Below are 15,564 nucleotides of genomic sequence, written 5' to 3'. Positions count from 1 at the left end.
GGAAAAAGAAAGTTGGGAAATCTCTACAGGAAGAAAAACTATGCCAAGTGCACTTTCTGACATCTTTTAAGAAAAACCTTTAGAAGAATTACAATGTTCCCTTTTCTTCAGTTACTCTTCTGCCAAAAACTGGAAATCTAACAAAAATTAACTTATATGTAAAAACAAACAAAATTAGAAATGTTTAGTCAAAGAAACTCATTAACATGGGAAAAATCACGTGTTTATGATATTTGTATATTTTGTCTGTATTTTTTGAGGATTATTTCTATCTCATTTATTTCTCTAATTTTTAGAGAGAGAGAGAGAGAGAGAGAGTGAGTGGGGAGAGGGGCAGAGGGAAAAAGATTCTTAAGCAGGCTCCGTGCTCAGTGTGGAGCCCGGCATGGGGCTTGGTTCCATGACCCTGGGATCATGACCTGAGCCAAAATCAAGAGTCAGACGCTCAACTGACTGGGCTACCAAGGCGTCTCTCTATGTTTTATATTACATATATTATATATTTTCTCAACTGAAGGCAATTTTGAGCTCCAGGGATCAGATGCCAATGTCTGAATACATTTTTGATCGTCAAAACTTGGTTGTGGGGGAGCTATATTTAAGAGGTAGAGATCAGTGGTGCTGCTAAACACCCTACAACGCACAGGTCAGCCCCCCACAACAAATAGCCCAAAATGTCAAAGTGCTGAGGCTGAGAAACCCTGTTTTTACTTATAATAATGACCCATGGATCTAAAGAGCAGGTTTGTAAACTTTTCTGTAAAGAACCAGACAGCAAATATCTGTGTAGGCTATACAGTCTGTCACCAGTATTCAACTCAGCAAAAACAACCACAGACTATATGTAAATGAATGGATGTGGCTGTGTCCCAAATTAAACATTATTTGAGAAAAACACGCTACTGGGGCGCCTGGGTGGCTCAGTTGGTTAAGCATCCAACTCTTGGTTTCGGCTCAGATCATGGTATCTCACGGTTCATGAGTTTGAGCCCTGAATCGAGCTCTGTGCTGACAGGATGAAGCCTGCTTGGGATGCTGTCTCTCTCCCTCTCTCTCTCTGCCCCTCCCCTGCTTGTGTGCTTGCTCTCTCTCTCTCTCTCTCAAAATAAATAAGTGGGCTTAAAAAAAAAAAAAGAAAAAAGAAAAACAGGCTACTAACAAGATTTATAAGATTTGCTCTGGCCATAGTTTGCCAGTTCTTGCTTAAGACTGAAACTCCTTAAAGGGTATCCTGAAACCTTTTGCAACAGATCAAATCTAGTTTTCTTCCAATAATTACTAAGAGCTGGGGCGCCTGAATAGCTCGGTTGGTGTAGCGTCTGACTCTTGATACCAACTCAGGTCATGATCTCACAGTTTGTGGATTCAAACCCTACATCGGACTCTGTGCTGAAAGTGCATAGCCTGCTTGGGATTCTCTCCCTCCCTCCCTCTCTCTGCCCTGCCCCCACATGCGTGCTCATGGCACAAGCAAGTGTGTGTGCTCTCTCTCTCAAAATAAATAAAAATTTTTAAAAAGTAAGTACTAAGGGCCAAATCTTTCTAGGGACAAAAAAATGTGTGTCACAAAGAATAAAGGGCATAATGAATATGTACAAGATGCTTTATAATATGCTAGACCTTACTGCTAACGATTCACTTTGCCAAGCTACCTTCTATTCCAATCAATCTAGTCTCTTCACTGTTTTCAATATTCCAGGGCTTTCCAATATTCACACTTTTATAAATGACATCCTCTTCTTTTGAATGTTTGCTCCCCTTATCTTCTCTATGTAAATCAATCCCCAAACCTTCCAAATTGCTCCTCTGCTACCAAACTTTCCTGTACAGAGCAATCAATTTCTCCTTTAGGGCCCAAAATAAGTGATTACAGCACTCATGACAGTCACATAGGGTTTGTGAAATTTCTTTTATCACATACTAAGTTACTTAGCTCTAATATTTTTCAGTTTTTTAAAATATATATTTCCTTTCAACTGTATTTCAGACTTAAGGACAGGTACTATATCCATTATACCTTGCATTTAGTATATCTTTATCTTGATTAGTGACACACAGAGTACCTTCATGTAGTAACTGTTTACTAAATGTTCATAATTATCTGATAATACTGCTTTCAAAGTGATTTAATAACACAGAACAATTATGCAATTTAGTTAATGTTACAAAATAAAAACCTTCACAACCCCCCAAAAAAGTATAGTTAAATTAAGATAAACAAACATCCCTGTTTAATTTTTTTAATTTGAGAGAGAAAGAGAGAGGGAGGGGCAGAGAGAGAGGTAGGGAGAGAATCCCAAGCAGGGTTCACACTGTCAGTGCAGACCCTGACTCAGGGCTCAAACTCACAAATGGTGAGATCATGACCCGATCTGAAATCAAGAGTCGGACACTGAACCAACCGAGCCATCCAGGCACCCCAATCCCTGTTTGATTTTTTTTTTTAATATTTATTTTTGGGAGAGTGCAAGTGGGAGGAGGGGCAGAGAGGTGAACAGAGGATGTGAAGCGGGCTCTGTGCCAACAGGCTGACGGCTGTGAGCCCGATGTGAGGCTTGAACTCACGAACCCCAAGATCATTACCTGAGCCGAAGTCAGATGCTTAACTGACTAAGCCACCTGGGTGACCCCGTTTGACTTTTAAACAAAATTTTAACATGTAAAGATTTTGATCTGAGGCTCTTTTAGCACCAGACTTAGAGCTGAACAGGAAAAGGTGTAACATTTCCCAAGAAATTTTACAAATCTTGTAATTTATGGAATTAAAAATTTTTTGAGAGTAAATAGTCCTTAAAATATTAATGCCTTAGGACTATCTCTATAGCAAAGGCCACTAGGCCATTTACATAGAAGAGATGCTATGTATCTGAGTGTATGGTCTTAATCCATAACACAGACTGTGCATCTAAGCAGCCTAGACCATCAAACACTGGCCTAGTATTTTCAGAACCATAGGTCAAAAAAGTAACCCACTTCTAGGCATTATAGATCCTAAACTTACTGTTACTAATCATCACTGACTGAATATCCACTACCCCTTAAAAAATATTTGGCAGTGTAAAATTCTTCTTTCTGGTTAATGTAAATCCCCTTGGTGGAGACTTTACCATCCTCTCCTGGGCAGGCCCTCCACACAGCTTTTGTTCTTTCACTGTGTTCTAGGAGAATACAAGGTTCTAGAAGTTCTTTGAGTTTAAAACTTAAAGACAACTGAAACCACATGAAATTAAAAAAATCTTTAACTTCACATTAATTTTGAAAACTAAGGAATTTATTAAAATTTAAAACATCATAGGGGCGCCTGGGTGGCGCCGTCGGTTAAGCGTCCGACTTCAACCAGGTCACGATCTCACAGTCCGTGAGTTCAAGCCCTGCGTCGGGCTCTGGGCTGATGGCTCAGAGCCTGGAGCCTGTTTCCGATTCTGTGTCTCCCTCTCTCTCTGCCCCTCCCCTGTTCATGCTCTGTCTCTCTCTGTCCCAAAAATAAATAAACGTTGAAAAAAAAAAAATTTAAAAAAAAAATTCAAAACATCATAATCCTGTTTATTATCATTAAATATGCCTTACCATTGGTTCTCTGTTAAATGAATCAATTCAAAGATCTTTGAAATTTAAAATGTTGAACTTTATAATTTTTGAGAACTATGTATGGAAAAAAAGATACTGACTTAACATATAAATAAACTGAATTATACTTCATCCTCATTCTCCCTTTTATACGTTAAGAGCTGTGACCCTCTAAGAGGCACCATTTATAATCAGTTTCAAAGCACGTAAGACATAAAATGTTTAAAGATTAACTGATTTTTAGAAAGAGGGCGAAGTGCTATGACTCGGTGCCTTCTTGTACCTCGACACGCACCCCTGCCGCCCGCTATACCAACACGGGGGTTGGGAGTAAGGAAGTACAGGAGTCCAAAACAAAGAAGACTACCAACAAAGTCAACAACAAAAATTTGTAAGCAAAAAGCCTCAAAATGAGCAAAACCTTTTCAGGCCTGTGCTGAGTTAATATACTGGTTCTTAATTAGTGATATATACTAGATATAGGAGAATCACTTCTAAAAAATACACATCTGAGCCTCACTCTTGAAAATTCAGATTTCAGCAGGACAGGTTATAAGGCCCAGATATTTTGAAAAAACTCTCCAAATATCACTGATATTCACTTCTAGTAAAAAATCACTGACTAACAGCACATTTTTAACTGCTGAAAATGTTCATCTCTGGTTGGCTAATTTGTCTTAATGGTGAAAGTGAAGTTCATACTGAAGCCAAGCTCTCTTATCCAATGCCTAAAGGCCAAAGTACCTGAAAGCACCTGGAATATAACAAATCTCAGCATTCAGATACAATCTAATGTCTACAACTCAATCCTTGTTTTGCCTAGTTCTGTCCCACAGCATCCTCACAAGCATTTCCTCATCACACGAGAAAAATATAGAACACAAAAACTGAAATTATTTAAAACATGCATATATTATAGACGAGAAAAGAATTAGAAAAATAAAACTCTAAGCCTAATATTCATTAAACTTGATAGTTTTCTTTCCTGAGGACACTTGACTTTAAAAATATTAATGAAGTAAAAACTGAAAAAGGTAAAGGATTAGGATTCTCATTTCGCCATTTAAAAATTCAGATATATTGGGGTGCCTGGGTGGCGCAGTCGGTTAAGCGTCCGACTTCAGCCAGGTCACGATCTCGCGGTCTGGGAGTTCGAGCCCCGCGTCGGGCTCTGGGCTGATGGCTCAGAGCCTGGAGCTTGTTTCCGATTCTGTGTCTCCCTCTCTCTCTGCCCCTCCCCCGTTCATGCTCTGTCTCTCTCTGTCCCCAAAATAAAAAATAAACGTTGAAAAAAAAAATTAAAAAAAAAATTCAGATATAAATGACAAAAATGGGAATTAAGAATAACTGTTATAACAACCATGGGGGGGAAAAGTCTTGCTATACATCAACTGGCAATGTTATAGATATTATTACAAAAAATATAATCATGCTAGCAAAAAAAAAAAATTAAGTCCTCACAAATTGGCACCTTTTATTTTCCTGATCAGAATTAAATTCTGTATTTAAAAAAGAAAAAAAATCAAAAGCACTAAACATTTTTTAACAAAAAGAATTAAAAATACACTAAGCACAAAGTTAGTTTTCCCATAACTATGATAAATGAACTAATAATCAAGCCTTTATGTCTAAATAACTGGATTCTTTCCTTGTTCTTAAAGAAGACAGTCTCTGTCCAATTAGGAAAGAAAAATACCAAAGTTAGACAAAAAACAGGCATATCTAAAGAATATAAACCAGAAGCAAATTTTAAAAATTGCCATACACACTTTAAATCCTGCTGACAAATATGGAAACATCACAAAAAGCTTTTTTGATGGCTTGTGAACAATTTACCCAAAACATTTTAATCTCTCTACTTAGCTACTGTTTGGACTGCCAATAACCTTACCTAAAACCTGGGTATAAACCAGCGACTGCCAGCATTCCCCTAGGCTGAGCACTGGAACAAAGCAAGCCTAGTTTCAAATACGAACTCTGCAGTTTACCTTCACAGTTGTAGCAAGTAAGTTGCTTAATTTTCTAAACCTTAATTTTCTCAACTCTATTATCAGGCTAATACCTCACCCATAAGGTGATTTTGAGGATTAAAAGTTATAATGTATTTAAAGTGCCTAGGACACTGTCTGGACCCATCATAACATAAATAAAAATACACTGTTTACTATCACAAAGCTCAAGTAATTTAAATCATAGGACTGATGATCTACCAGACATTTATATGTTAAACTGGTAGTAGATTATAAAAAAGCACATGAGAACATTATGAAGGCTAACAGAAAAGTGTGAGACCACATAGTTATCACAGCACCTCAGTGGCCCGCGACATCAGGTTATTACAATGTAAAGAAGTTACAAATGTCATAATGAACTTGCATCACCTGATCAAGTTCCAAATCAGACTACATGGATTATGAAGGCAGGAAATGTGTACATTAATTTTTGAAGGACTTCCATCAGAAATTATTAACAAAAACAAACAAAAAGATCAGACATTTTAAAAGTCCACATTTCAATCTTGACAATATATTAATGTAAAACTGATGACCTACTACAAGTAAATCTTTCTTAAAAAGTAAAAGATCTCAGTGAAAACATATTCGAATCAGCATTCTTACAATTATATGTTAAGGAACTGTCATTATTCAGGGAACTAATCTCACTTGCAATGCATGGTTTATTATAGAAGAAACTGTATTTATTTGACATTTTCTTTTCTTCTGGTTTTAACAGTATTCATGAATATACCCTATATGTTCAAAATAATTACTAAACATGTGTATTTTATGTAGATCCAGTAATGACTATGTAGCCATAAAATAAATATGGAAATATATGGAACATAAATTTTCTTTCTTAGAACATATATCTACTTATATGATCATCCAGTTTATTTATAAACAAACTTTTTTGTAAAAACCCTTTTTGTGTAACAATGAACAATCTCAAAAAAATATAAGGAAGCATATCTCTCTAAAATTCTACTCTTCTAGATCTGGTAAGTTGTATATTTATCCTAATTACATCTTTCAAGATATTACTGACTTCTGCCATAATGACTCCTTTGTTTATTCTATTCCCCACCAATAGGAGACAACTAGCTATCCAGGGGTAGCAAGGATATTTGGGCTGGCAAGGATGTTTTTTCTAAGGTTCCAAACCTGGGAATATGTGGGCAAGATCAGCTTAGGGTTGTGAAAAGAAATGATCTTCTTAGATGGTTACCTTTACAGCCTTAGCCTAAACTAAGAGAAACTTGCATTTGGAAAATGCAGCTACATTAATGAATCTCAAAATAATAATACTGAGTGATTCAGGTCATAGATACCATCTTTCCTAAGCCTGTCAGTTTAAGGATCCCATCCACCCTATCCAGAGTGTGGGCTGAGTCCCTGCTGACCCACGTGTGGCGTTCACAAGAAAAACCGCACCTAGCCAAGCCTTCCCAAACAGTAAAGGAGAAGTAAAGATTGGAAAAGACAACTAAACCAGGAAAAGATAGTACCTGAAGGGTTGACAATATTGGCACAAGAATGAACTGTGAAAAGGGCCACGTTTTCCCCCAAAATTGAACAACAAGATTTAAGTTCACAATAAATAAATTAAAAGATTACTTACCACCAAGGTGGGTGCTGTCAATAATCCCCAAGCAAAAAACTCCAAAAAGATGACGATAACCGCATGATAAACACTAGGAGAACCTATTCCTTGAGGCTATAAAAACAGATTTTAAAAAAGTTAACAGTGCATTCCAGAATCACTAACAATTATGGCAATAGTCAATATATGTTTATTGAGAACATACATGTATTGGCACTATGTCAAACATCTGGATACTCGCTATCCCTGTCCTCAAAGTGACAGGGACAGACAAGGAACAAATACATTATAAAAGCACAGTGTGCAGAATCCAAGGTAGGGATAGGAACATCAGACTTCCAGGAGGAACACTAAAACGATGAAAAGGTGTAAGTCACACAAGACTGAGAGGTAGGAAGGTGAACAAGAGAGATCAAGGCAGCAGCCTATACAAGGCTTGAAAGCAGGAGGCATTACAGGACTCATATAGTTCAGTACAGCTACAACACAGGCCGCATACCAGGAGTTCGAGAGATGAGCGAGAGGCACACAGGACTAACTTCCATGCAAAGGAGTCTATATTTGAAGGCAATGGGGAGCCACTAAAGGATGATACGATTCATGCGACCAGATGAAAGTTTTAAGGAAGATCAATTTGGCAAAGGCGTAGCAGATGGATGGATTAGAAGGGGGCAAAACTGAGGAATATTAACAGGAGGCTCCACGGGGCACTTGGGTGGCTCAGTCGGTTAAACATCTGGTTAAGCATCCAGTTAAACATTTGGTTAAGCATCCATCTTTGTTTCAGCTCAGGCCCTGACCTCACAGTTTGTGAGTCGGAGCACGGCATCAAGGCTACCAGGCAGAGACTGCTTGGGATTCTGTCTCCCTTTCTCTCTTTCTGCCCCTCCCCTGCTTACTCTCTCTCACTCTCAAAATAAAAAAAACTTAAAAAAAAAAACAACCCACACAGGAGACTCCTGCACTAATCTCAAAGCATAAATGAAGCAGGTGGCAAGAATTGTAACAGATATTAACATGGCTCAAAAGCAGAACAGTCCTGGGGCGCCTGGGTGGCTCAGTCAGTTAAGCGTCTGACTTTCGGCTAAGGTCATGATTTCATGATTTGTGGGTTCGAGCCCCACATTGAGCTCTGTGCTGACACAAATGAGAGCCTGAAGCCTGCTTCAGATTCTGTGTTCCCTTCTCTCTGCCCCTCGCCCACTCATGATCTCTCTCTCTCTCTCAAACATAAATAAACATTAAAAAAAAATTTCTTTAAAAAAAAAAAAAAAAAAAAAAGCAGAAGAGTCCCCAGAGTAATACGTGAGAGATCTGGAATTGATATACACAAGACAGGCACCTGGGTGGCTCAGCCAGTTAGGCATCTGACTCTTGATTTCGGCTCAGGTCATGATCTTATGATTTGTGGGATCCAGCCCTGTGTGGGGCTCTGCGCTGATAGTGTGGAGCCTGCTTGAGATTCTCTCACTCCTCTCTCTGCCCCTCCCCCATGCTCGCTCGCGCGCTCTCTCTTTCTCTCTCTCTCTCAAAATAAACAAACTTAAAAAGATTCTCTCTGATATACACAAGAAAGAAAATACAAAAATTAAGTTTATACTGCTCCAAGCAATGTCTTAAGAATTACTTTAGTTGTTGAATTTCATATTCTAAGGTAAATATTAAATTGATGGAAAGCAAATGACCTCTAACATTAACTCAGTCTCCACTAACAGGTTTCTATAATAAAAAGTTTAACCACCACATATTACAATGTTATACTTAACTTTTAAAGTATACTCAATAGTCTTATGTGGAAACTATGAAGTGTTTGGATTTCTCTATATACTAAAAATGATGCCACATCATTTTTAATATCGTCATGATATATCATCATTATTTAAAAAAAACAGTAACTCTCCCAACCTTCAGAATTTAGGTCCCTGAAAACTCCTTTGGTAGAACTTGCAGTTTAGGAACTTGAGACACAAGAGGTAGGGTGGAGAATGGGGGACACAAGAGTTGAAGGACCATGGGTGGGAATGAATTTGTTCAATATTCATGCAACAAACATTAACAGAGCACCTACTATGTGACAGAGATGCTGGGATTACAAAAACCATTAAGACACACTCCAGGGAGTGTGTCAAAGAATTCACAGTCTAGAGAGGAAGGAACCTCATTATAAATCATCTGCTTATGTGCAAATGCAATAAAAGAGATATGTACAAGTTGGGAAGCAAGAAAGGAATATTGCGAGAAAAGGAGATAGTGTGGACAATCTCATCAGAGAAAACCATAATGAAATAGACAAGGGCCATGACAGTTTAGGGCTGATGGAGAATAAAGTCATCATGGAGTAAAGAAAGGAAGGCAGAAGAGGTAGGTAGCCTGTAACCCTTGTTAAGGAGTTTCTCTTCATTAGAGCCATAGTGAACTATTGAAGGGTTTCAAGCAAGGGAATGGCATGATTGGACCTGCATTTTTCAATACCTCATGATGATTTCCTCAAGTTTGTAACCAAGCAGCAAACTGCATGTAAAATAAGGCTATTTCAAACAGTTGAAACAAGAGATGATGAGGGCATGGAACAGAGGAGTGGCAAGGACGCTGAAGGGGAGGGAATGGATATAGTCTTTAGAATGTGAAATAGGCAGCATCTGATAAATCTGGGAGGGAGAGTGAAGAAAGACTTCCCAGCTCTTTTCTCCCATAAGGCTCAGATTTACTTCAGGTACTATCTAAGACATTGCTCCTTGTACTTGAAAATTTCTACTGTTTTTTGAGGGCTGACTAAACTAATTAGCATGAATTCTGATGTTTGAAACCACCAGAGTGGGTGAGATTATCGAGAGAAGAAGTGGAAAAAGAACAGTGGGTTAAGACCAGACTCTAAGAAACACCAACATTTAAGTAGTGAGCAGAGGAAAATGAACCATGAAGAATATAAAGAAGGAACAAATCAGAGAAATATCAGGAGATTTAAGAGAATACAGTGTTACTGAAGATAAAGGAGCAGTTTTAGTAAGGAAGGGGTGATGTGCAGTACCAAATAGAGCAAGTTGTTAAGGCAAGGTCAAAACATGTCTTTAGGATTGCTAAGCCCCAAACTGGTTTTGTCTACCACCACATATACTCAGCACCTAGTGAAAAGCCTAGAACTTCTCAGGACCCTTAACATGCTAATTTACATTATGAATTTCCAAGAAGATACAGTGAACACTGTATTCCAAACTTGACAGAATCCTTCTTTCATACAACAGACAGTATCTCACGGCCATCTGAGTTCCTTGTAAAACTATTTGGGAAATACTGATAAAAAGTAAGATGATGATCGGACTTCAAGCTGTAATACAAAGCTGTAATCATCAAGGCAGTATGGTACTGGCACAAAAACAGACACTCAGATCAATGGAACAGAATAGAGAACCCAGAAATGGACCCACAAATGTATGGCCAACTAATTTTTGACAAAGCAGGAAAGAATATCCAATGGAATAAAGACAGTCTCTTCAGCAAGTGGTGCTGGGAAAACTGGGCAGCGACATGCAGAAAAATGAATCTGGACCACTTTCTCACACCATACACAAAAATAAACTCAAAATGGATGAAAGACCTAATCATAAGACAGGAAGCCATCAAAATACATACACAATGGAGTATTATATATATATACATATACATATATATATATACATATACATATATATACACATATACATATATATATACATACATATATATACATATACATATATATATACACACACACACACACACATACACAATGGAGTATTACTCAGCAATCAAAAAGAATGAAATCTTGCCATTTGCAACTACGTGGATGGAACTAGAGGGTATTATGCTAAGCAAAACTAGTCAGAGAAAGACAAATATCATATGACTTCACTCATATGAGCGCTTTAAGATACAAAACAGATGAACATGGGGCACCTGGGTGGCTCAGTCAGTTGGGCGTCTGACTTTAGCTCAGGTCATGTTCTCACTGTTCATGGTTCGAGCCCCGTGTTGGGCTCTGTGCTGACAGCTCGGGGCCTGGAGCTTGCTTCCAATTCTGTGTCTCCCTCTCTCTGACCCTCCCCCGCTCATGCTCTGTCTCTCTCTCTCTCTCAGAAATAAATAAACATTAAAAAAAAAATTTTTTTTTAAGGGAGGGGCTACCTGGGTGGCTCAGTCAGTTAAGTGTCTGATTCCCACTCAGGTCAGGATCTCACTGTTCGTGAGTTCGAGTCCTCCCTTCGGGCTCTGTGCTGACAGCCCAGAGCCTGGAGCCTGCTTCAGATTCTGTGTCTCCCTCTCTCTCTCTGCCCTGCCCCTACTTGCACTCTGTCTCTCTGACACTCAAAAATAAATAAACATTAAAAAAAAAAACCAAATGAACATAGGGGAAGGGAAGCAAAAATAATATAAAAACAGGGAGGGGGACAAAACATAAGAGACTCTTAACTATGGAGAACAGAGGGTTACTGGAGGAACTGTGGGTGGGGGGAATAGGATAAATGGGTAAGGGGCATTAAGGAATCTACTCCTGAAATCATTGTTGCACTATAATGCTAACTAACTTGGATGTAAATTAAAAAAAATTAAAAAAAGATAATGATTATATAACAATGTGTATAAACATACACACACAGCAAAAAAGGTGGAGGGAAATGATGTGTTAAAAGTGGCTGTTTTAGGGGCACCTGGGTGGCTCAGTTGGTTAAGCGTCTGACTTCAGCTCAGGTCATGATCTCACGGTTTATGGATTTGAACCCCGCATCAGGCTCTGTGCTGAGAGCTCAGAGCATGGAGCCTGCTTCAGATTTTGTGTCCCCCTCTCTGTCTACCCCTCCCCTGCTCATGCTCGTTCTCACTCTCAAAAATAAGCATTAAAAAATTTTTTTAGTGGCTGTTTTAGTGAAGAGGACTCAATCAATTGAGGAAAATGTCAGGGAAGGCTTCTCAGGGAGGTAAATGATATTACCTGAGACTTCAAAGTTCAGTGGGAAATATACTGGGATTGTCAGATGTGTACGTGTTTGGGTGCAGGATGTCAGTGGAGGGGAATGATGGCCAAGAGCATCTGAGGGAAAGGGAAAGGGAACAGCATATGCAAAGGCCAGAACACAGGTAACAGCAAAACCTATTTCAGTACCTGATGTCTAAGGAGGAGAGTGGTAAAAGATGAGGCTGCGAGGTGAGGAGAGGTGAAACTGAAACGGTGACTGGAGAAAGGTCTCTTAAGTCACATGAAGGCCTTTAACTTTCAGGCAGCAGGGTAAATGAAACAATTCAAGACAGAAGGTAACATCACATCATAGGACTGTCTTCTTGGAACATTAAAATTGCACTGCACTGTGGCAAAGACTTTGAAAGGGAGGGAGGGAGGAAGACCAGAAAGCAGGCTATTGAAGAAATATATGGCGGGGGGGTGGGGTGGAGTGAGGGCTCGCCTGAGTGGTTCAGTCAGTTAAGTGGTTAAGCATCTGACTTTGGCTCAGGTCATGATCTCACAGTTCATGAGTTCAAGCCCCACATCGAACCCTGCATCAAGCTCCACACTGAGCATTTTGCTGTAGCACAAAGCCTGCTTCAGATCTTCTGTCTCCCTCTCTGCCCGTTCCCTGCTCATGCTCTCTCCCAAAAACAAATAAACATTAAAAAAAAGAAAGAAACACACAAGAGAGGTAATAGTAACTAGAATAAGACAGTGGTAGTAGGGATGGAGCAAAGTGAATGGAAACAAAAAACACTCAGGAGGTTGAATCAAAAGGACTCAGTGGTTGACTAGATGTAGCAGGGGACAGTAAGGGAAGATCAAAGATGAAAAGGTAAGATTTCAGTGTCTGGCTTAGTCAGGCAGTGAGGAAAGGGGAAAGAACAAGAGATTAACACATTTTTGGCAAACCAGTTTGAGAAAAACATGTACAACATTAGCTGAATTTGAAGGCAACAAATTGAGAAAGATACGGAAGAAATAAAGATTAATATCTAGGTAAAGCATTCATAAGAAAACACAACAACATTAAGACACCACAAAAATATAATAGATAAAAACAAATAATTTTAAAAGCAGCTAATAATATTCTATCCTATGGAAATAATTAAACATTCAGAAAAAGCTCTACCATCATAAAGATGTTCATGGCAGCATCATTTATAGTGGGAAATATGGAAATCTAAATGTTCAACGTTTAGTAACATCTATAATCAAATCACAGTGTGTAAATCAGAATAATATGCAGCCAAAAACTGTTTATGGATAATCTTTAATGATATGTGGAAATGCTTATGGCAATGTTAAATTTAAAAAATATAAGTGGGAAAATAAAAACAAAAAAAATAAGTAAAAGCAGGATATAAAATTGTGTATAGAGAGTAATTTCAACTATGAAAAGCAAAACAAAAACTCATCTGAATGTTAATTATATTAGATAGCACTTTTAAGAGACATAAACTTGATTATGTTGTTCTGAATTTTCTAAATCTTTTTTAATAGGCATGCTTATACTTTAAATACAAGGGAAATGTTTAAGAGAAAAACTAGATAAAAACTAGAATAGAAAAATATAGGTAGTTGCATATACTTGCCCCTTCTGAGCCATTCTCTCATTATTTCCCAGAAGTGGGAGGAAAAAGTGTGTGTGTGTTGTATATTTTTTAAAGGAGGGGATGAGGGGGGTAGGTAGGGGTACTTGCTTGTCCTAAAGTACTGGTAATTTTGAGAGCTATATTATATCCATATTCAACTTTTTTGTTTTGAATGAATTCAAAAATAATACAAGATCTTAATAAAATTGACAAATTTTTAAAATATTTTACTGATTTAAAATACAAATATTTCCAGGTGGGACTTTTGACACAAGCACTAGTGGTTTTAATGGAATATCTGTCCACAAGCAAAATTCTAGGACAATTAGAGAAAGAATACGAGGGTCATGGCCTGGGCAGAAAGACCAGGGGAAATTAATAGACAAGTAGGGGCAAATATCTGACCAGTAAGTAGTTTACAGCATCAAGAGTAGAGAGTTTAGATCACAATGAGATTATATCAACAGATAACATTTAGGGATGCTAAAAGAATTCTGAGGTACCAAGTGAAAAATTTTGAAGGAGATAAATCGGAATATAAACACATGTCCAACCCCAAAAGCCAAGATATGCCATCTACAACCATGATAATTACTACACCAAAAGTCCTCCATTCAGGTAAGTAATTTCTCTCTTATAGAGGGATGGTTTCATGACAGTCGCCTCTAGCTTTAACCTCAGAAGTCAGGGACAATCTCCTTTCTTCACCTCCACCCTCCAATCTAATTCCCATTTTCTAAATCATAATTTCTACTGGTAATCAAGTATGGTTTCACCATCTAGGCTTTGGGCCAAGCCTTTTAAAATCATTTATTCTTCTATCCTAGGTAACGTCCACAAATTTATATTTCACTGTGTAAAGTCCTTATTTCATTTTATTTAACCTAAACTTACCTTTCTAGGCTTCTGCTGAGACAGGCCCTATGCTTTATTCTTCTATGATCTGGAGCATCTGGTCCATGCATAGCACAAAGGTGCTTAATAAATGTCTGTAGAACTTAAGTGAATTACTCTGTAAGTCCCTTCTATCACCACAGGTATTCAGTATAATTACTGTATTTAAAGACTATTAAACTTTTATTAATTATTATTAGTTAAACTTGCACCTTCCTCTACTAATACCCTCCTCTACACTCTAATATCTGATATCCCACTGTGTCATCTATCACACAGATTTATTGCACACATACACTAGATTAAAACAGTAATGAAAGTATTACTGAAAACTTACAACGGTTTACATTCAAAATCTTGCTTACTCTTCCTGACCACCTTTCAGATTGGACACTGTTACCTCCATTTTATAGTCTAACACAGCAAATAAGAGATGGAATCGAGTCTATCCAGGCAATTCCAGAGCCCAAGTCTACAGCTATGCTGGTTTTGGTGATTATACAGAATACATTACCACAGACTGTTACTCTTTTAAGTGTAGGGATCCAGTTTTTTTCCATTTTAGTATCCAATGTGTAGCACAATGCCTGGTCTAGAAAAGGTATTTCATGACCATGGCTGATTGATAGCCCTAATCATGCAGTCACTGAGCTGCTAGGGAAATTAAGTTAGTCACTTTACCTCTCTCAGCAGGAAGAGATTTATTAATCTCTCACCTAAATCCTTATCTAGCTCCCAAATTTTGGGTCTATGCTTGCCCAGTCAATAGGGTTTATGAATGCAGCAATTATTATACAGGATGTTGACTTTAATAACTTATGTTGTATATCTATCGGTGTGAACTGGGGGTTTATAGAGATTTTTGGCCAGAAGACAGAATTAATTCTACCTATAACTGGGCATTTTAATCCCACTTATTAAACAGAATTT

At 38.0% G+C, this 15,564-nt stretch overlaps 1 protein-coding gene across 1 annotated transcript in view; it reads right to left on the bottom strand.

Moving 5' to 3' along the window:
- SLC71A1 (solute carrier family 71 member 1) overlaps window positions 1-15,564 on the bottom strand; it is a 44,477-nt gene that overhangs the window by 21,718 nt on the left and 7,195 nt on the right. Inside the window, exon 2 of the mRNA XM_025930952.2 lies at window positions 7,186-7,281. Within this exon, the coding sequence (XP_025786737.1) occupies window positions 7,186-7,281 (96 nt within the window). The remainder of the gene's footprint in view (window positions 1-7,185; window positions 7,282-15,564) is intronic.

The sequence above is a fragment of the Puma concolor genome, chromosome C1 (genome assembly GCF_028749965.1).
Source record: "Puma concolor isolate L17-30 chromosome C1, mPumCon1.1.hap2, whole genome shotgun sequence".
Taxonomy (NCBI): Eukaryota; Metazoa; Chordata; class Mammalia; order Carnivora; family Felidae; genus Puma; species Puma concolor.
The sequence above is the reverse complement of the archived record's forward strand: the minus strand, read 5'-3'. Positions and strand labels throughout refer to the sequence as shown.